We start from the raw sequence: 22,003 nt of genomic DNA, 5'->3' as shown, positions 1-22,003 counted from the left end.
ATTATTTTATTTTCAAAAATATAAAAAAACATGTTTTAAAGGTTTTAAAATATAAAAGAAACAAAAAAAATAGGAAATGCAAACTTTAAAAAAAAGATTTCTCAAAAATACCACGATATTTTGTTTTTGGCGATATTCTGAAAATATCGCAATATATTTTCGATATTACCGGCTACCTTGAAATAGCCGATAATATCGCGATATTTTCAAAATATTAGCGATATCGGTGACAGTGGTCCTAATAGTGTAAGTCTGACAAAAGTGTAAAAAATGGCTAGTTAAAGCCAAAAGGATACTAACCCTAATGTTGAAGGTGATGCAAAGGTAGTGCTCAATCTTGGCAGTGTAGGAGGAAATGTGACAACTCAGTTTCCAAGTTTTACTGTAATATATCACAATTTTCCACTATTTTTAAATTTAATAAATATAATTTCTTATTTAAATAATGATATTTTCGATATTCGAAATAAAAAAAATATAATATATATACTAATAAATAAGTGGATCTTGATATGGATCTTGGACCCATTGCCAAGATCCATGATCAAATTATAATATGGATCTTGGACCCGTGGACCTATGTCACATGGGTGCGGGTGCGGGTGCGGGTGCGAGTGCGAGTGCGAGTGCGAGTGCGAGTGCGAGTGCGAGTGCAGATGCGGGTGCGGGGATGCGGCACGTCCAAAAAACCCGGGTGCAGGGGTGCGGCAAATAAAAAATAATATATATATATGACTTACAACCAGTTTTTTTTTTGCTGGTGTGTTTGTTTGAAAACTTGTTACCCACGTTCTGCTTGTTGTGTACTTTGGCGCAACGGGACAAAATTGATGAACCGAAAGGATTGGTGATCTGATCGACCCAGCCTGTTGCGTTCTGCTGACTGTCATGATTCAATCATGTCTGAAACTCCCTGGTCTTCACGAAAAAAAATATAAGTGAAAGGTTTGATGTGGTTTGTTGGAGAGAGAGTCTTCACAAGGCCTACGGCTCCACCGCCACTGCCACGCCACTGCCTAGGGTTCTTCAAATTTCATTTTATATACAGTTGCACACAGATCTTCGATCTGGACTCTAGATGACAGCTAAAAGAAATTTATTGGATTTGACATGTGGAAAAAAGAGGTCTACACCAAGCTACAGCTAGAGCACCCATCTCGTCAGGAGAAAAGTGAATACTAATAGCCACCAAGGCTACCACCACCATTATCATTTATTATGGAGAGAGAAAATTCTGACGAAGAAAGATCGGGATGCCAACAAAGCTTTTCAGATGTTGTGGACACAAGTGCCCCTTTATAAAACAAGAGCAGCAGCAGCAAGCAGGCATCCACGCTTCGGCTGTTTCATCCTTTCATTCTCTGCAGGGATCCAGCAAGGGGTGGGGAGAGGTGAAGAATCTAGAAGTCCTCGTCAGGGAATAGGCAAACTCTAAAGAGACTGAAGCTATCAAGGCCAAAATCAAAATCCAGCAAGGGGAGGGTCCCGCTGCGTGGTCAGCTGTCAGCAGAATTTTTTTTTTTAAATTCCGCAGCCCATTTCAGAGGGCAAATTTTTTTAAAAATAAAAAAATGGACCAAAATGACCCTGGGTGCGGTCAACACACCCAGGGTCGGGTTGACCGCACCCGGTGCCACACGCGCACCTGCATCGCGTCGACGCGGGTGCGGCACCTGTCTGGCCGAATCCCTGTGACATAGCCGTGGACCCATTGCCAAGATCCATAATCCATTTAGGCTAAGATTATTAGAAAGTGATAAATATATATATATATATATATATATATAATATATGTATATGTAAGTCTTAGTCTAGAAAGACTTCTATTTTCATACAGAAATAGAAGGCTTTCTATTTCTAAAACACATGGGACGTCTCCTCTAGTAGAGTCCCTTGTGATCTAAAAAACCAATATCAGTGCACTCTCGCAATACCGATTTTGGGAGAGAGGGAGAGGGCTGAACACAAGAAAAACAAAGGAGAGAGAGAGCATAAATGGTGAGAAAGAGAGAGAGAGAGAGCAGGTTAGAGAGAAAAAGAAGAGGCTGCAGCATTACCCAGCAGTCTTTTCCCTTCAACGTGTTCTTCTTCCTCCTTTTCTTCACACAATAGTAGAGGTACGGGTTCTTCTCTTATTCTGATGGTCGAGGGGTTTAGCATGGATCAAATCATGCATGGGTAATAAGAGGACCCAATCTGTGTTTTATGCACAGACTTTGATCTTCCGAATCTTGATTCCTTGATTGTTAGACCAATCTGTTTTGATTGGTTTTAATAAACCTAAAAAGATTAAACTCCTTTATGATTTATTGATGTGATTAAATTCTGGTTAAATTGGGCATACATATATGTCTGTGTTCTCTGTTCTTGAACAAGGTTCAAGATGGATTTATAGACTTTTAAATCTGCATTTTTACTGGATTTAGGTTTAAGATAAACAAATTGTGTTTCTTTTGCAGAACCAGTTTTGGAATCTGAATTTCTGGTTGGATTTAATACAAAGTCTGTGTTTTGAATGACGCAAACTCTAGAGTAATAAGCAACTTCTATACCAAGAAAATACGTTAAAAAGCCCAAATTAGTCATTTTAAAATGTGTTTTGATAAGTCTTTTAATGTTTTTAACTCCCTGTTTGTCATCTCCCGTGATGATCATATCGTCTACATAAAAAAGAAGAATATCTACATCAGAAATCTTAATAACCAAATCTGTGCCAATTAAGCAAGATTGAAATCCAACATTATGTATAACTTGACTAAACCTGTAATACCAAGCCCTTTGAAGCTTGTTTAAGGTCATACAAAGCCTTATCTAAACGAAGAGTTATTCCTTTATTCCTTTAGGAATAACTATATCAGACGGTGTCTCTATATAGACTTCTTCAATGAATTTACCATTGACAAATACATTTTTGGTATATAGGCCATTTCTTCATTACGGCAAGGGCTACTACGATTCTAATTATGGTCATCCTAGCAACAGGTGCATAATAATATCCGCATCAGAAATCTTAACAAAGAAATTTGTGTCAGTTAAGCAGGATTGAAATCCATCAAGTATAACTTGACTAAACCTATCATACAAAGCATTTGGAGCTCATTTAAGGCCAAAGAAAGCCTTATCTAAATGAAGAGCCTTTCTTTTAAGAATAATTATACCAGGCGGTAACTCCATATAGACTTATTCAATCAATTTACTATTGAGAAACACATTCTTAACATCTATTTGGTATATAGGTCATTTCTTCATAGAAGCAAGGGCTACTATGGTTATAACTGTGGTCATCCTAACAATAGGTGTGAAGGTTTTCTCGTAATCTATTTCATACTTCTAGGAGTATCCCTTGGCAACTAACCTAGCTTTGTACATTTTAAGATTTTATCAATCTTGGTTTTTATCTTATAGACCCATCGATAACCTATGAGTTTCTTGGACAGTCCAAGTGTTCTCTTTTTCTAAGGCATCAAATTCTACCTTCATGGCTTCTACCCATTCAGAATGTTTCTTTGCTTTAACATAGTTTAAGGGGTCTACGTAGGAATGTATCAATGCAATGTAAGCTTGATACTTGGGTGAAAATGACTCATAGGACACAAATTTCTCAGGGGTTTTTGATATCCTATATGACCTAATTTGTATTTTTACATGGCTTTCATTAGTATATCTTTCAAGGGCACGTGGATGTTCAGAACTACTACGCCTGAAATATTGAATAGAGTCCTTATTTTGAGATTGTTCTTCACTTATTTCATTGTCATGAGATTCTTCACCACTCATTGATTTTTAGAACAATCATCAAACTTTGAAATTAGATCCAACAAAAAAGAATACTCACTTATGTCCTTAGAATTTTCAAATTCAAAAAAAAATCTTTTTCTAAGAAAGACACATTTCTTGAAACATATAGTTTTTTATTTTTAAAATCAAAACATCTATAGCCTTTTTGGTTATTTGAATATCCCAAAAAGGCACAAGCAATAACACGGGAAGAATGTTTATCATTTTTATCAATGAATACAAAACATTTGCATCAAAAAAACCTTAGTCGAGAATAATTAGAGTAAGTTTGAAAAGTTTTTCAACTGGTGATATATTTTTCAAGATAACATATGGTATTTTGTTAATAAGATAAACTGTGGCCAAAGTGGCTTCGGCCCAAAATTCTATAGGTACTTGATTTGAGATAAGCAAAGTTTGTGTGGTTTCTATGATGTGCCTACATTTTCTTTCGGCCAAGCCATTTTGTTGTTGAGTGTAGGGACAATATTTTTTATGTGTAATACCATTTGATTCTAGGTAATCTTTAAAGTCTTTTGATAAAAATTCTCCCTATGATTTAGTGAAAAAGATAGAGATATTCTTTTAAAATTGATTTTTAACCAATTTATGAAATATTTGAAAATATAAAAAGACTTCAAATTTATGTTTGAAAAAGTAAATCCACGTGTGTCTAGTAAAGTCGTCGACAAAGATCACATAATATACAAACCCACCCTTAGATACAATAGGTGTTAGGCCCCAAACATTCGAATGTATTAACTTGAACGATCGTGTAGAGACAAAAGGTCTTTTTTGAAATGGCAATTTTTTCATCTTCCCAAGAATATAATCTTCACATATAAAATTTTCAAGATTACAAAATTTTTTCAAATTTGAAAAATGTTGCATTTTGGATATATTAGGATGGCCAAATCTTTTATACCGTAAATCCAAATCCAATTTATGAACATTACAACAAGAAGTATTTTTAGATATTTCCAAAAAATCCATGTAGTATAACCCTCCTTCTCTATAGCCTTCCTCAATCAGCTTCCCTGATTGGTGATCCTGCACTCGACAACCAATAGAAGAGAAGGAAACATTATACTCATGGTCAGATAATTGAGAGACAGACAAACAATTTAGGTTTAACTTGAGAATATATTTAATTTTTTGAATAACTCTTTATCTGAAGGGATGTCCCATCAACAGTAAAAACATTTAACTCTCTTGAATTACGACATTCGGATGAGATATCACTATTTGGTGTTATATGAAATGAGGCACCTGAGTCAAGAAGCCAAAGAGTCTTACCGGGGTCAGATGTGCCAACAAAAGAGATTGTGGCTCCGGTTGATGAAGCTCCTTTGAAAAGAGGTTGAAGAGCTTCTACAAGTTGAGTCAAGGACATGCTTCCAATGTTTGATTCTTGTGTAGCTTTGAGCAGACTTTTCTCTGGTGCAACTGATGCTACCTTCTTCTCATAGGACCTCTTTAATTTAAGACAATGTCTTGACATGTCTCGATTCACAACAATAATAACAAATAATTTTTTTCTTCTCAAAGTCATTGTCTTGTTTTCCATAGTTATCATTGTTTGGTCTCCCATAATAAGGTGGTTTGGAGGCATGGATATGGTTTCCCGGTCTAGACACAGCTAGGACCGAATCATCATTTTTAGATTTCTTATTTTTTAGTATATTTTCCTCCATACTTCCCTTAACCAGTATCTCATTAGTGAAAACTTTTCCTTTATAAAGAAGAGCCGATTTGGTAAACTCAAACTCTGGTCTTAGACCATTGATGAATTGATAGAAATGTTTTGCATCAATTTGTTTTTGACAGAGTTATGTGTTTTCGGGATAATGCCATTATGGTTCAAGAAGAGCCAAGTCATTTCAAAGGTCGGACAATTCACTTAAGTATTCTCTAATACTTTTTCCTCCTTGATTCATAATGCGTACTTTTTCTTGTAAGTTGCAAATATGAGCAATATCTTTAAGAGAATAAATTCTCTAGAGATAGTCCCATGCTTTATTTGCATGTTCAAATTTAGCTAGACTCGATTACTTCTTGATTTCAACAGTACTAACGAGCCAAGACATAATTTTGGTGTGCCCCATTCTCCATTCTTTCTATTTTTTCTCATTCGTAGTCATAGCCTTGGTCATATCAGCCTCCGTAAGAGGTATCGCCTTATCTCCTTCTATCTTAGTAAAGATTAGTTTGGGTTCCAAATCTGACCCATCCACTAATCCCCGTAAACCTTTCCCCCATATGAAATGCTTCATTATTGAAGCCTGTGTTACAAAGTTTGTGTCATTGAGTTTGATGGGTTTTAGGGCGTCATTATCATTGTCATCCATGTTTACAAGGGCTAAGAGAAAGAATAGAAGATAGAGAGGAGAAAGAAAAAAGAGGAAATAATCAAAAGTATCACAAAAACTCCACCACCAAGAGAGCACCTCTAATGAAGAACATGAACCCACGAGCACTCCACCACCAAGAGAGCACCTCTAATGAAAGCACGAACACACGTGCACTCTACCACCAAGAGGACAACAATCTCACAAATACTTGAGTAAATTTTGCAAAAGAGACTTTATCTCTTCAAAGTCATGAGTGGCATGCTTTCCAATGCACCAAAAAATTAGCTTGATCTCCAAGCTTTGATACCATGAAAGGAAACAAGGTTCTACAAAATATATTCACCATGAGAAGAAGGTGGACACTTAAAGAGTTTCACCATCGTATGACAGGAACACACACATGCGACAAAATGGGCTCAGACACAAGTATCCACTGAAGGGGCAAACACAAGGAATAAAAAATAATATTTTATTGATCAAGACAATGCAAGAAGCATACTTTGAAGAGGGGCTTTGCCCCATATTTATACACAGTGAGAATAGGACTCATAGAGAGTCGTTGGGAGCCCAACGACTTCCTATGTTGACTAATTCAAAACCAAAAAGCAAAAAACCTAAAACATCTAATCCTAGTTACACTCTAGTTATATTACATATATATATACATCCAGTAATATCACATTTTCTCCATGATTTTTAAATTCGAAAAATATGAAGTTTAAATTATATATTTAATTAAGCTAATAAAAATCATGAAAATATATTAAAATATAGGTGACGTCAGCTAGGTCTGGGCATGGCTAAGAGCCCATTGACAAGACCTAGATGAGCCAAATATAATTTGAGAATTTTTTTGCTTTTAACCTTTAAATTTGAGCAAAAATCGAGAAAAATTTAGGTGAAATTCGAAGGCGAAAATAAGGTATGTGTACCGTTAGATGCGCTTTGTAATTCTGAGCACGTTGGTAACTTATTTTTCTGAAATCGGGTTACGGTTGGCCTGAAAATCACATTTTTCCAAAATGACCCGCCTCTATTTTTGCCTTTTTCTGTATTGGATTTGACTAGATTCGCTCTGTTTGATCCAAGTTAATATGGATCTGGACCTAGTCCATGATCCATATTAACTAGGATCTGGTCTAGGGAGGATCTATATGGATTTGGATCATGGATCCAGATCTGGATCCAAAATCCATACATGGCCAATTTAAAACTTGAAATCAATTTAAAATTTAAATTAGATAAGGTAAAGTTTTACCTAGGGTAGAACTCTACTCTATGGAGTCTTTCAGAGGGGCACAACACCCTCTGGAATATTCTTAGAATATTATAAAATATTTAATAATTAAATAAAATAAAGTAATTAAGAAAAGGATCATAATTACAGGATAATGTAGAGTTCTACATGAAGTAGAACTCTACTTGATAAAGCCTTCTCTAGAGGGGACGTCACCTTCTAGATAAAATCTAATTTGAAAATAAGAAAATAAAGTATTATAAAAGGGGTTAGTCTCCCTCTCTCTCTAGAAAATTGTATTCTAGAGAGAGAGGGAGAGAGAGTTAGAGAGAGAGTGAGCTAGAAAAAAAGAGGAAACCCCAAACTCACGTGGAGGAGAAAGAGAAGGAAAAAGAGAAAAGAAAGAAAGAAAGAAAAGAAAAAAAATAGAAGAAAAAGAATAGAGGAAAGAAAAGAAGAAGAAAATCCAACTTTTTCATACATCCATCAATTTTCTCCCATCTTTTTTCTACGCTATGATTAAGGTACGGGCTTCTCTCTAAGTTCTTACCGGGAGAAATAAGTATAAATCTGATTTTATGTGTAAGTTTAGATGGAAAAGGAAATTCTGATTCAAAAAAATATATACACATATATAAAGTGACAATTTCATATATATATATACGCATATATGATTATTTCTTGTGATTTTGATTTCCCTAGGGTATCAAATCCTAAAATATTTATAGTTTTTATTCTTGTAGATGTCAATTTTCTTGATTTGATGTGAGCATGCCATAGATTTTTCCCTGCTTAAGCATATGAATGCATGTATTTGATTTTTGTCGATTTTGGATATGCATGTTGTCGATTTCCTTTTTAATTGCCATAGATGATGAATATATATATAATAGCCTTGTCGACCTTGCTATCTAATGAAATATTTTTAGCATGTTCTGGAAATACCTTTTGAATCAGATCTATTTGTGTGCAATCTGATCAGACTTGCCAATTTTTCTGTGTAGGCATATCTAATCATACTTGCTGACTCTTTTTTAGTGCAATCTGATCAGAATTACAACATTTTAAGAGAGCGAATCTGATCAGATCTGCCCAACTATTTTGATATGCAATCTGATCAGACCTGCCAATTTATATATATGCATACGATCCTTTGTTATTGATTATATTTTCAACATATTCTGATAATATCATGATTCAGATTTTGTTTTGCTCATGCCTATATATATATATATATATATATATATATATATATATATATGCACTTATGTCCAGATTTGATTATATGCAAATCTGATCAGTATTGCACTATTGCTATGTTTCAAAAGTCAGCAAATTTGATCAGACTTGCCGAGTTGCACAAGTATGCAAATTTGATCAGACTTGTTGGGTTTCGGAAAGAAGCAAATCTGATCAAACTTGTCGATTGCTCTTGTATGTGCAATCTAATTAGATTTGTCGATTTATGCATATAAGCAAATTTGATGAGACTTACTAATTGTCAACCCAATCTGATCAGGCTTGCCAACCCATAATGGGTGCAAATCTGATCATACTTGCAGTGCTCCACGTGTATGCAAATCTGATCAGACTTGTTGACCCTTATTGGGTGCAAATCTTATCAGACTTGTAGTATTTCACACGTGTGTAAATCTGATCAGACTTGCCGACCCTTATGTGGGTGCAAATCTTATCAGACTTGTAGTATTTCACACGTGTGTAAATCTGATCAGACTTGCCGACCCTTATGTGGGTGCAAACCTGATCAGTTTTGCAATATTTTGGCATGTGTAAATTTGATTAGACTTGCCAAGTCTCTTGTATACGCAAATCTGGTCCAGATCTATTGAGGAGATGATTGAATTGTGAATTCAAATCTGCCTTGTTGTTAGCTCGATAAAAAATTCTTGCATAGTTGAATTTGTGCATGAATATGATTATGTTTGAGATTAATGTATGTATTTTCTGAAATAGTACAGAAACATGATTCTGGTTTGATCAACATGTAGTTGTGCATATCATACGCATGAATCCGAAATTTTATTTGATGTTGCATAAATATGATCATATGCATGTTTGATTGTTTATGCATGGAATTGATCAAGTTAATGTGTTTTGCGAACATTAATTTGCATGTGTATGCATTTGTGTGTTGAATGTGCACTGTGAACATGTTTTGAAACAATGAGTGTGTTGCACGTTCACTAAAATTTTGCAAAGATACATAAATCACTTTTGAAATGTGTTGGTGGTCAGATGATAACCACTACGGTCCGTGTAGGCCAGAAGCATGTGTTGCTCCAATTGTTGTTGATTTTATTTATGCATTGCAAAATTTATTTCTGAAAAGTTATTGGTTTTCCAAAACTAATTGCACTGTTAAAATTGTGCAGGTCAGAGCCCGAAATTAGTTTTACATGTTGATTTGCAAAACAGTTCTTATGTAAAGAACTTGAAATTATTTAAAAAAGTAAAAGAGACCAACAGTATAATTAATTTATTCTTTGATGTCTCTTCTATAGTGTGAGAATCTTAGATGTTGGTCTTTGGAGACCGTGAGGATACTAAAACTCTGTGTGTGATTGTGCCCCTAAACCCGATATGGTAGTTCACCTCTCGACTACAGTTTTAGGAAGATTTAGCCACTTTGCCTGGAGGTGGTGTTGTTGACTTAGTTGTAATTATTGGTATACCAAGAAAGTGACGTCAGTGGATTTTAATTTTCCTGATGTCCCGACATTAGATGTTAATTTTTAATGTTTCGATAGATGGTATTGATTCCTGATATCGATCGAGGAACAACTGTGAAACCCAATAATAAAATACAAATTGTGTGTTAAGCTATAACTGAAAACTTAACTTGGACTTCAGGAATTTGTGTCCGTTTTGAGTATCCGAAGGTTTAAGAAAAAGTGAAAATTAATTTTTTGCGCATTTAATAGGGACATGAATGCAAAAGAAACTCTGATAAATAACTTAATAAGTTATTCATGCATATTTATTGTTCAGCATTAGTTCGTGCATTCGTGCTTATTTTGTTTCGCATGATATTTATTATCGCATGATATTTGGTTAAATGCTTGAATGGTAAGTTGACTGTGATGAATTGTTGTTGTGATATTCATCTGAAATTTAGGAATGAATTTGGTTTATGTTATTTCCTTACTGTTTGGATTTTTAGAGAAATTCGTACAAAGGACTTTGGTTCTTACCTGTTTTCTTAAAACTGTTTTACAGGATCAGATGCTCAGTAATGTCCTGAATAGCTGACTAGAGACTGCCAGCTTTGTGACCGGTGTTTGGTTTTCTGACAGAGTGGCTCATTCTTGATATAGACAATTTTATTGTTTTAGTCTATTTGACATTATTTATTGAATTAATAAAAGTTGATTTATTCTTCGTTGATTCAATGCACTGTTTGGTTTGTGGTTTGGTATATTAAATTTGTGAGGCTCTTGATCCTTGGGTTAGATTCTGCACTTGTTTTAAAAAAAAATCCACTATTTTTTTTACGGGTCAGTTGGGGTCATTACATATACATATATGTATGTATAATACATATGTACATTTATTTTTAACAAAGACCATGTGGGAAAAAATGAGAGAGGGGGAAAAGAAGACAAAGAAGGGAGAAGACGAGAGAGAGGGGGAAGACAAGAGAGAGGGAGAAGACGAGAGAGAGATTACATAGAGGGGAGAAGATGAGGGTTTTGGGAGTGAGTGAGAGAGAGAAGGGAGAAAGACCAGGGGTTTGGGAGAGAAAGAGTTGAGGGTTTCTGGGGGGTTCATTTCATTTTTTGTTTTGTTTTATTTATGATTCGAGTATGAACTAGACTTGACCCACGGCGTACCCGCATTGCATCCGGTACCCGTACCCGTATCGACATAGGTACGGCAGCCCAGATGCCGTGTCGTGGTTACATAGCCCGATACCAAATAAGAAATACACTCAATGCAAGATGGCATCACAGCCATGGCATGGATTATTAATTTTGTTCTTGCAAAACATTGATTTCCCAAAAGATATACATGCAAGTATTCAATATCACCAATCAATCTCTGCCTCTTTCTTCTCAGGCCTTTTGTCCTCTACCAGTTAATCCGTTGCACCAAGGTTCATCTGTTCAACCTTCTAGCACTCGATATGTTTTACTAAGGATCATGTTTTGCTGGAAGCTATATCATTAATCAATCTCTCCCCTTTTGGAAGCTATATCATTAATCAATCTCTCCCCTTTATAAACAAACTTAAAACTGAACCCTTTATAAACAAACTTAAAACTGAACAGCAGATGAGACAACGATAATAAGAGCAAGAAAAAACATACAGCAATATAGAAAGATAACAAAGCTAATGGCCCTATGCATCATGAAACATGGGACATATATCAAAGGTCAAAACACATTGATTCATCAAAGTAGGTATCCACCTGAGTGTAAGGTTGAACATGGTCTTTCCAAAGAGAACCAGTCTTCAAAATATCACGCAATGTTGCAATAACTTCAAATGAAGTTGCTTTTATGACATCATCATCCTTATTATATGGTTTTTCCTGCACAAGTTTAGTAATTTATCATTAATATCCAAATATCAACCATATATCTGGTCATACCATACCACCGTGAAGACTACACGTGTATAAAAGCACCAAACATCCAAACGGAAGCAAATTCATGGTGTACAGATATGTCATTAACATAGTCAGAATTGTGTATAACCTTCCAAAACAAATTTTCTCTTTGAAACAATCATAAGGAATCTCCATTTGCTTAGTGATGTAGTCAGTTACCAATGAGAGACCATGTCTCTGAAACTGGTATAGTTAAGGACTATCTCCACTTACCATTCATACAACTTGTATATTTAATGTGTTAGCAAGCAGCAAAAAAAATTGTCCCCCTTCAGGTGCCAATATTCTATTTTGCCTTATTTTGAAGTGCTTGATGGACAAGCAGTAGTTACAAATTTGATATTGAAATGGAAGGCATGAGTAAGTCAAATGGTGGCTTTCATTAAAAAATATCACACGACTCTCTTGGAACATGACTCTCTTGGACATACTCTTTTCTTTTTTTCTTCATTACTATAATGAACACAGCTTAAAAAATTGAAATCATGCAACAAAAAACATGTCGCTCCCAAAATCTGATGAAAATGCCTTAAGTCATGCAACAAAAAACATTTTGTCCCTGTGATGTTTGGTGTAAGTGGTTCCAGACATAAAGATAACTATTTGTAGTAGATAAAATGATGTGCTATAAACAACTTCATATACAGGGCACAACTATGTCAGACAACGAGATAAGTGATAAATGGTCACTCTGTTTGTCTAAAGGCTTACTCGAGATCATTTAGTGCACTCTATGGCCTAAGCTCGAGCCCAATCTTGAGCTCATGAAAGGGATAAAGCTGATTAAACAGGAATTTGAATTTGCACTTGAAATGTGACACATTCTGATCTCTCCTCCTATCAACTATAACAAAATATTTATTCATCGCTCTTTCTTCATGAATATATTGGCATTTGAAAATTGTCACAATCAAATCATGATATTTCAAAATATCACCAATATTTGTAAAATAGACTAAAATATGAAGAAATTAATCTAGAGAAACATACGAGGGAAATATATAATACACATTGGATTGTATGTGTGTTGCTAGTACCCAGAGCCCTATAGATACCAGCTCTAACATTGCATCTGGGCATTTTCATACATGTGGCTGCACATGCACATGCCCACCCACCTACCAACACTCCATCAATACATGCCTAAAATAGAAGAAAAAGGCACCAGAATATAGAATAGTTAAATGATATAAACAACACATACCTTGATATGGTCAACTTTAACTGTGAGTGGATCCTCGTCATCCTGCACACAAGTGACAACATGATTAAAGACTAACATCTGAAAAAACAGTACAAACTATTAGAAAATTGGAAATATAGGACTGGCAAACCATCTCAGTTATCCGCAGTCGCCGATGGCCCAAAAGCACCACTTGTTCTCCTTGAATGTTAGTAATCTGTTGAGAAGCATATTCAACATTAAAAAAAAGGCTCACTAAAAGTGATTCCACAAAGGGGACCACAAAGTAATTTTGTAACTTTGTATTAGAGAAATAATCAAACAAATCCTTGCATTTCCTCTGTTACACATAATGGAACTACTATTGAAACCACTTGAGCCTTCTCAAACAACAATTGATACCTGTGCTAGAGTACCGACTTCATGGAGGCGTTCAAATAACTCTTTTCCCTTGAGGTCATATATGCTTTTTTCAGTTTCTGAACCTGTTACAATGCTTGGATCAGTTCCAGGTTCATCCTTTACAAGGAAGGCACCAGCATATCGTACTGATCTCTTGTAGTTTTCCGTCAAAGCTGCTAATAGTTTTGGATCCTGTGAAAATCCACCGATTTTAACTGAGACTTCCTCTCCAATAAGAACCCAAACAAAAAATTCTGTAACCACTTGTAAGTTAGATGGCATGGCAGTGAATTAAAAAATGAATACAGGCAGAAGCATCCATAACAAATTCAACATAAAAATTCCATGGAATTGTTAGTCAAAATCAAATATCAATAGCATTGCAAGGCAGAAGAGAGGAAACAAGCTTAAAGAAAAATTATACATCATGGCTATCACAAATAAAACAAATATAAAAAATTCCCTCTAAAAAAATGCAAAAAAAACGAAACTGTTTATTCCCTCTCAATATCCATATCAGAAAGCATACAATAGAAGCCATATTGAAACTTAGTCCAATAGGTGCTTTTTACAATACCTTCACGTATGCTTCAAAAAAACATATACAATACCTTCACGTATATTGGCATGTAGAATCCAGGAAATAGAGGCCTGTGTACTAAGGGCAATGCTAAAACCTGCAATTAAAAGCAAAGTGGGACAACAATGAGGACGCTAAAGATAGCAAATCACGGGAAATCTAATGACATAAATTTCATTACCAAGCAGAAAATTATTGGATAAAATGTACTAAAAAGATTAATCATTATATGTGATTGAAGCAATTGCAACAAAAATTAGACTGGAAATGCCATAACTCCAGTTGTGAGTCATGTCAACTTGATGAACAATACAACCATGGAATTGGAATGTAGCCAGAAGGTTTATTAAAAAAGCAGCAGAGAAGCTCCAAGAAAGCAGTAGCCAACAAGGTAATGCTAATGTTGCATTTGATTAGCAGACAAACTACAAAAATATTGAACAGATTTCCACCCATGAATCCATAGAGAACAGTTTTGAGGTCTCTAATAAAGGCCTGGAGGAAATCTGTTGCTACCAGTAAAGGACCAACTCAATTCTTGTTTCCTTCTTTTTTCAACAAACAATCAAAGAAACACAAAAACACCTAACTTATATCAGAGTGAGACTCATAGTTCAAGAAACAGATATTGGTCTCAGAAGAGATGCAACATTTTGAGTATGAACAATTAGTAGAAGTGATTGTTAAAACAATATATATATATATATGTCTGCAATTTCTTTTTTTGAGTCAGGGGTATTTTGGTATTTTCCCTTTGTAATAAACTTTGTCCACTAGGGACAGCCTTTTTTATTTTTTTACTTTTTATTTTTCCTTTTGTCTTTAAACCAAAGAGTCGTCGGAGCTGCCCAACAGTCATAAATATGACCGTTGGGAGCTCCAACGACTCTTTGGAGCTCCCAATGGCCTCCCCTTTATGTGTGGTATTGTGTATAATCAAGGTTGCCAAACTAGGAAGTGGAAGCGGGAAACGTACGGGAAGCGAAAGTGAGAAGCGAGGTATTTTAAAATTTATAGGAAGTGGGAAGCGAAGTATCAATTTGAAAGACAAATACGAATAAAAAATGAAGCAATATGGTAACTAAATAGGAATCGAACAAGAAACAAATAAAAACTAAAATAAAATTGATCATTCTTATATTTCATGATTTTTCACTAAAAGAGTTAAATTTTTGTTAAAATCTAACAATGAAGGTTACCAATTTAGAGAAAGCACATAGGAAGTGAGAGAAAATACATGAAAAACATGAAAAAAAATGTGAGAAAAGTATATAGGAAGCATAGACTATGCGTGTGGGAAGCATAGAAGAAGCGTGGAGGAATCGAGATTCCCATGAAGTTTTGGAAGCGAGGAGTATCTCGCTTCCAAAGCGAGTTTCCGGGAAGCGAGCTTCCCACCTACCTAAGAAGCTTCCGATAACTCTGGTATAAATAGGGGTTAAACCCCACATGTTCTTTCAATGCTTGTGTTAAGCATTTGATTAATAAAGGCTAATACTTTTTACATTCTTGTGTATTTCTTTTTTGCCTTATTGACTTTTGTATTGTCCCATAGTGGACTTGCATGCACTTGTATGATTATGATTGTGATCTTGTAAGCCCTTATTGGTTGGTGTTTCGTGCTTTCGCATATTTCATTTCATGTATCAAAGCCATAGTGTTCTTGGATTTATGAAAAGTTGTCATCAAGTGATCGTGTTCGTGACAAAGTTTCCTAAGGGACTGTGCTCTTCTCTCCATTCCACTCTCTTCCGCTTTCTCTCTTTCTCACGTAATGGAGACCAAAATCAACCTCTCATTCAAGCTCAATAGAAAAAACAGCTCAATAGAAAAAACTGCATGATGTTGGCATATGCTATGGAAAACAATTTCAAAAGGGGTATGTGATGGGCACTATCCCCGAACCCCAACTCAAGCTCACAAAAATTGAAGGAGGTCAAGAGAATGCTTTAGAGGGAGATGATCGTGCCAAGGCCATTGAGGATCATCATAAGGAAGTAGAAGATTGAGAGAGTAACCATGCAAAAATTCTTGCATGGTTCATGAACAATGTTGAGCTTAAGGTATGTGTACACATTGTTAAATTTCGAAAATCCAATGAAGCTTGGATTTTAATGAAAGGTATGTATACCAAAAAAGATCTTACAAAAGCATATTTTTTGCAAGAAAAAGTTAGAACTACCAAGCAAGGGGACTTAAGTATCCAAGATTTTTATAGTGCTTCAAATCATCTATAAGATAAACTAGCACTTTTAGAGCCTAAGTGAGTTGACATTGAAAATGTGGAACTTAAGCAAAAACAAATGGAACAAGAGAAATTTTTTCAATTCTTATATGGGTTTCGTCTTGAATTTGAGCAAGTTAGATATTCTTTCCTACATAGATCTACTCTTCTTTATTTTAAAGATGCTATTGCCGAAATTGTCCAAGAAAAAACTTGTCTTGGTATGAGTAAAAATTGTGATGAAGTGTTGGCAGTATCTAAGCCCGATAACAATGTTAAGACCTATAAGCCTCTACACTCTAGGAGGCAAAACAACTATACTAATAATAATAACTATAGTGACGGGGGAAAATGATTATTTATCATCATTGTAATGAGTTAGGTCACATTAAACCAGTTTGTCCTAAGTTGAATGGAACCTTCAAGTATAAGGTTGCTTTCATTGAAGAATCTACTCTTAAGAAGGAAGGAGAAGAAGTCAAAAGTGGAGGAGATCTTAAAGACACACTTGGCCAAATATCCATGTCACTTCAACAAATTCTTAAAACAACCTCATCTACATTGGGTGTCGCCATTGCATCCTAATCTTCACCAGGTATGTATTCTTGGATTCTAGATTCGGGAGCATCTTTTCATATGACCCTTCATAAGAATGCCTTATCCGATATATGTACTAACTCAAACTTGTCTTGTGTTTCTACCGCCAAAGGAACCACTTTGAAAATTGAGAGCATAGAAACTTTGGATTCTAAAAAATGTTCTAAATTTTTTTGTTTCAAAAGTTAGAGTTGTTCCCAAATTAAATTTAAATCTTTTTTTGGTCTCTAAAATTGCCAACCATGTATGTGAAATATCTTTTTCATATAAAGGTTGCTTTGTATAGGATCTTCAGTCCGAAAAGCAGATTGGGCAAGGCCATAGGAAGAGAGATCTTTCCATTATGAACTCATTTTCTCTCATTTTAAAATCTTTTTATAACCATGTCCAAGATAAGGGAATTGAAACTTACCATAAAAGACTTGGACATCCAAGCTATTCCAAAATGTATCTTTTTTCTTTTGAAGAGAAAATTTATAATAAAAAGGATACGACTTGCAAAGATTGTATCCTTGGAAAAATGAAGCTAAAAATGTTCCTTATTGGATTGAAGCTATGAACATAAAACTAGATGCCCTTAGTTAAGCAAAAACTTGAAATATAGTCACATTACCTTTAATAAAAAAAGTCATTGGATATAGATGGGTTTTCAAGGTCAAAACCAAAAGTGATGGAACTCTAGAAAGATACAAAGCTAGGTTAGTAGCTAAAGGATACTCCCAAGAGTATGAAATTGACTATGAGAAAACCTTTGCACCCGTAATTATAATGACTAATGTTAGGACTCTAATTGTCATTGCCTCAACTAAAAATGACCTATATATCAATTAGATGTTAAAAATGTCTTTCTTAATAAATAACTAAATGAAGAAGTCTATAGGAATACTCCGCCGAGATTTGATATTGAAAAAGAAAAATCTCTTAAACTTTTAAAGGCTTTGCATGGTCTTAAACAGGCTCTTAAGGCCTGATATGATAGATTCAGTAATGTTATGATTAATTTGGGTTTTCATTTATGCTATATTGACAATAGTTTAAAAAGTCAAAGGGTTGACTCGGCCCGATCACCGGGTCAAAAACCAGGTTGAACTCGACTTTAACAAAACTCAGCTGAGTCATGGGCGAGTCAACCGAGTCATGGGCGAGTCATGCATATATATACATATATAATATATTTTATATATAATTACATATATTATATGAAATATAATATAAATATTACATATTATATATATATACATATATGATTATATATGTAAATATATTATAAAAAAGATCATGTAATGTATATTAGATATAATATATTGGTAAAATACTATAAAATATAAATAATAATCATAACATATACATATATTTATATATTTTATATAAAATATAAAGTTAACATGACCCAGCCGAGTCACGAGTCACTCAAGGATGAGCCAACTGACGAGTCACTGGGTTTTAAAACCTTGATACTGACACTGCACTTTTTTTCAAAAGTACAGGTACCAAAATTGTTATCTTTTTACTTTACGTAGATGATATGATAATAACAGGAAATGACAAACAAGGAGCTAGTCATGTTAGAAATGTTTTAAAAGAAAATTTTGATATGTTCATCTTAGCATTCTTAAGATATTTTTTAGGAATTGAAGTTGCATATTCCACCAGAGAGTACATTATTTCTCAAATGAAATTTATTGCAAATATTTGTGCTAAATCTGAACTTTCAGATGATAAGAAAGTGAAAACTCCTGAAGTGGTGAATGCTAAATTAAGACTTAAAGATGAGACTCTTCTTTAAGATCTCATACTTTACAAACAGCTAATTGGGTCTTTCACTTATCTGTCCATCACCAGACCAGATATAGCACATGCAGTTCATTTTCCTTGGCTATGGAAGCAACTATAAGGGTTTTTGTGTTTTTTTTAGGAGATTCCTGAAGATGCAAGAAGCAACAAAAGGTTGTCCTCTACTGAAGCAGAATACAGAGCTATGGCAATGACAACTATGAAACTTGTATGGTTAAAAAATCTTCCCAGAGAATTGGGTGTCTGTTAAAATATGTTGTACATATATATATTTATATATATAGATCACGACACATACACATATATATATTAATTATATATATGTCTATGTGTCTATCTACATATAAATATATATATATATATATTTATATCTTTTGTAAAATAGACCAATAGGGGTAAAACAGTCTTTTTACTTCTTGTCGCATATTGTAACTTTTCTTCTTTTCTTTTATTTCTTTTTTCATTTTCTTTATTCTTTTCTTTTCCACCTTGGAATGGGCCCCACCTAGGAGGACGTTGGAGCATCCAACGGTCATATTTATGACCGTTGGAAGGGCTCCAACGTCCCTCTAGGAGCCCTTCCAAGGCCTCCTCTTTTGTCTATAAATAAAGGGGTTTATCCCCATTGTAAAGCATGCTTCTTTGAAGCCTTTTGAGTGGAATATATATTTTTCCTCTTCTTTTGGGTGCCTTACCACTTTAAATGGTTGTGTTGTTCTTTTGCCCATTAGTGGCTATTTGTGTATGTGCATGCTCTCTTGTTTTGCGCTTGGAGACTTCATCTGGCACTTCATTACATGGTATCAGAGCCAGGTTGATAAAGCTTCAACGGATCTTCTTTTGACAAGCAATATCCCTCTCTTTCGTGCATTCATATTCCTCTTCTACAAATGGCCAACAAGGATGCAAAAATCGACCTCTCATTCAAATTGGATGGGACCAATTATCGCATGTGGGCGGCCACTATGGAAAACAATCTCAAAGGTAAAAAACTTTGGGGTTATGTATGTGGAACCATTCCGGAACCACAATTGAAGTTAACAAAGTTTGAAGGTAATGAGGAAAAAGCTTTGAACGAAGAGGAAAAAGAGAAGGCTATTCTTGATTACTCTTCTAAATTAGAAGATTGGGAAAGTGAGCATGCTAAAATTTTAGCATGGTTCATGAACAATGTTGAATTAAAGATTTGTGCAAATCTCGCCAAATTCAAGAAGGCTAATGAAGCTTGATTCTTTATGAAAGGCATGTACACTCAAAGGGACCTTGCTAGGCATTTCTTTCTACAAGAAAAGGTAAGAGCTACCAAACAAGGTGATATGAGTATTAGGAACTACTATAGTGCCTTATCTTCTTTATGGGATGAACTTGTCCTTCTCGAACCCCAATGGGAAGGTAGTGCTATTGCTATAAGGCAAGAGCAAATGGAAAAAGAAAGATTTTTCCAATTTATTCATGGGCTTCGCCCCGAATTTGAGCAACTTAGAGGATCCCTTCTCCATAGGGCCTCTACTCCTCTAAGTGATATTTTGGCCGACCTATGTCAAGAAGAGACTCGTTTGGCATTAAAACGAGATGTTGATGAAGTTCATGCCGTGTCTAGACCCGGCAACAATGTAAGGCCATACAAACCACCTCATTTTTTCAAAAATAATGGTGGTGGAGGAAGGAAAATTATTTGCCATAATTGTAATGAACCGGGCCATATTCGTCCGGATTGCCCAAGATTTAAAAAGAAGGTGGCCTCCGTTGGTGAAGCTCCTCCAAATGAAGACTCAAAGAAAGATGGTGACATAAAAGAGTCCCTTGCTCATCTTACCGAAACTCTTCAACAATTCATAAAGATGAGCTCCTCTCAGTTCTCCTCTACACCATCCACTTCCGGCGCCGCTATCTCCTCCTTCCCAGGTATGACCTCTTGGATACTTGATTCGGGTGCCTCCTTTCATATGACTCCGAATGCATCACTCTTATCAAAAACAAGTCTCAACAAATTTAAATCTTTTGTCTCCACTGCCGATGGAACATCCTTGGATGTTGAAGGCATTGGGAATCTTGAGAAAACTTATAATGAAAACAAAGAATTTTTTGTTCCCAAAATTCGAATTATTCCAAAACTTAATTTAAATCTATTTTTCGTTTCCCAAATTACCGATTTTGAATGTAATGTCACTTTTTCACCTACCCATTGCTATGTGCAGGATCTCCGGTCCGAGAAGCGGATTGGGCAAGGCCATAGAAGAGGGGATCTTTATTATATGGATTTTTTGTCATTGCCAACCAAATCATTTTGTAATCATGTTCAATCCAAAGATATTGAGACTTGGCATAAAAGACTTGGACATCCTAGTGTTTCTAAATTGTATCTCTTTCCTTTTTTGGAAAAATTTTGTAATACAAATACATTCACATGCAATGATTGTATCCTTGGAAAAATTCATTCGCTTCCGTATTCTCATAGTAATTTTGTGTCAAAAAGACCTTTTGAACTTGTGCATTCCGATGTATGGGGACCGGCACCCGTTCTGTCCAAGGGAGGCTACTCCTACTATGTTAGTTTTGTTGATGACTTTACTAGATATACATGGGTATACATTATTAAAAACAAATCCGATGTCTTTAATAATTTTAAAGAATTTCATATTCTTATTCAAAACCAATTTCAAAACAATATAGCTATATTTAGATCTGACTCTGGAGGAGAATACATGTCTAAAGATTTTCAAAATTATTTCAAAACAAATGGAATTTTACATCAACGATCTTGTCCTAAAACCCTGCAACAAAATGGTCTTGCGGAAAGAAAACATAGACATTTAATTGAAACTACAAGAACACTTCTTGTTTCTAAAAATGTTCCTAAAAACTTTTGGGCCGAAGCTCTTCTTACCGCAACATATCTAATCAATCGTATGCCCTCTGCTTCTTTAAAAAATGTATCACCTTTTGAAAAATTATTCAAAATTACTCCAGATTTTAATAGATTAAGGATATTCGGATGTAAATGTTTTGTGCTTATTCAAGGACAAGATAAACTATCACCTAAAGTTATTGAATGTGCATTCATTGGATATGGTGAAAATCAAAAAGGTTATAGATGCTATGATACTCGAAATAATAAACTCTATATATCAAGAAATGTAAATTTTCTTGAAGATCAAAATGGATTTGATGTTCACACATCTAGAGAAGACTTTGACTATTCCTTCCTATTTGATCTTGCTCCTAGA

At 34.9% G+C, this 22,003-nt stretch overlaps 1 protein-coding gene across 2 annotated transcripts in view; it reads right to left on the bottom strand.

Moving 5' to 3' along the window:
- The window catches only part of LOC149839195 (lon protease homolog, mitochondrial-like), a 61,456-nt gene that overhangs the window by 33,611 nt on the left and 5,842 nt on the right, over nt 1-22,003 (bottom strand). For both annotated transcript variants that reach the window (XM_090002365.1, XM_090002366.1), the window contains 5 exons: nt 14,193-14,258; nt 13,582-13,773; nt 13,331-13,396; nt 13,201-13,242; nt 11,796-11,918 (listed from right to left, as the gene is read on the bottom strand). In XM_090002365.1, coding sequence (XP_089858491.1) covers nt 11,796-11,918; nt 13,201-13,242; nt 13,331-13,396; nt 13,582-13,773; nt 14,193-14,258 — 489 coding nt within the window. The remainder of the gene's footprint in view (nt 1-11,795; nt 11,919-13,200; nt 13,243-13,330; nt 13,397-13,581; nt 13,774-14,192; nt 14,259-22,003) is intronic.

The sequence above is a fragment of the Nuphar pumila genome, chromosome 4 (assembly GCF_984573655.1).
Source record: "Nuphar pumila chromosome 4, dmNupPumi1.hap1.1, whole genome shotgun sequence".
Classification (NCBI taxonomy): domain Eukaryota; kingdom Viridiplantae; phylum Streptophyta; class Magnoliopsida; order Nymphaeales; family Nymphaeaceae; genus Nuphar; species Nuphar pumila.
This window is presented reverse-complemented; position numbering and strand designations above follow the sequence as displayed.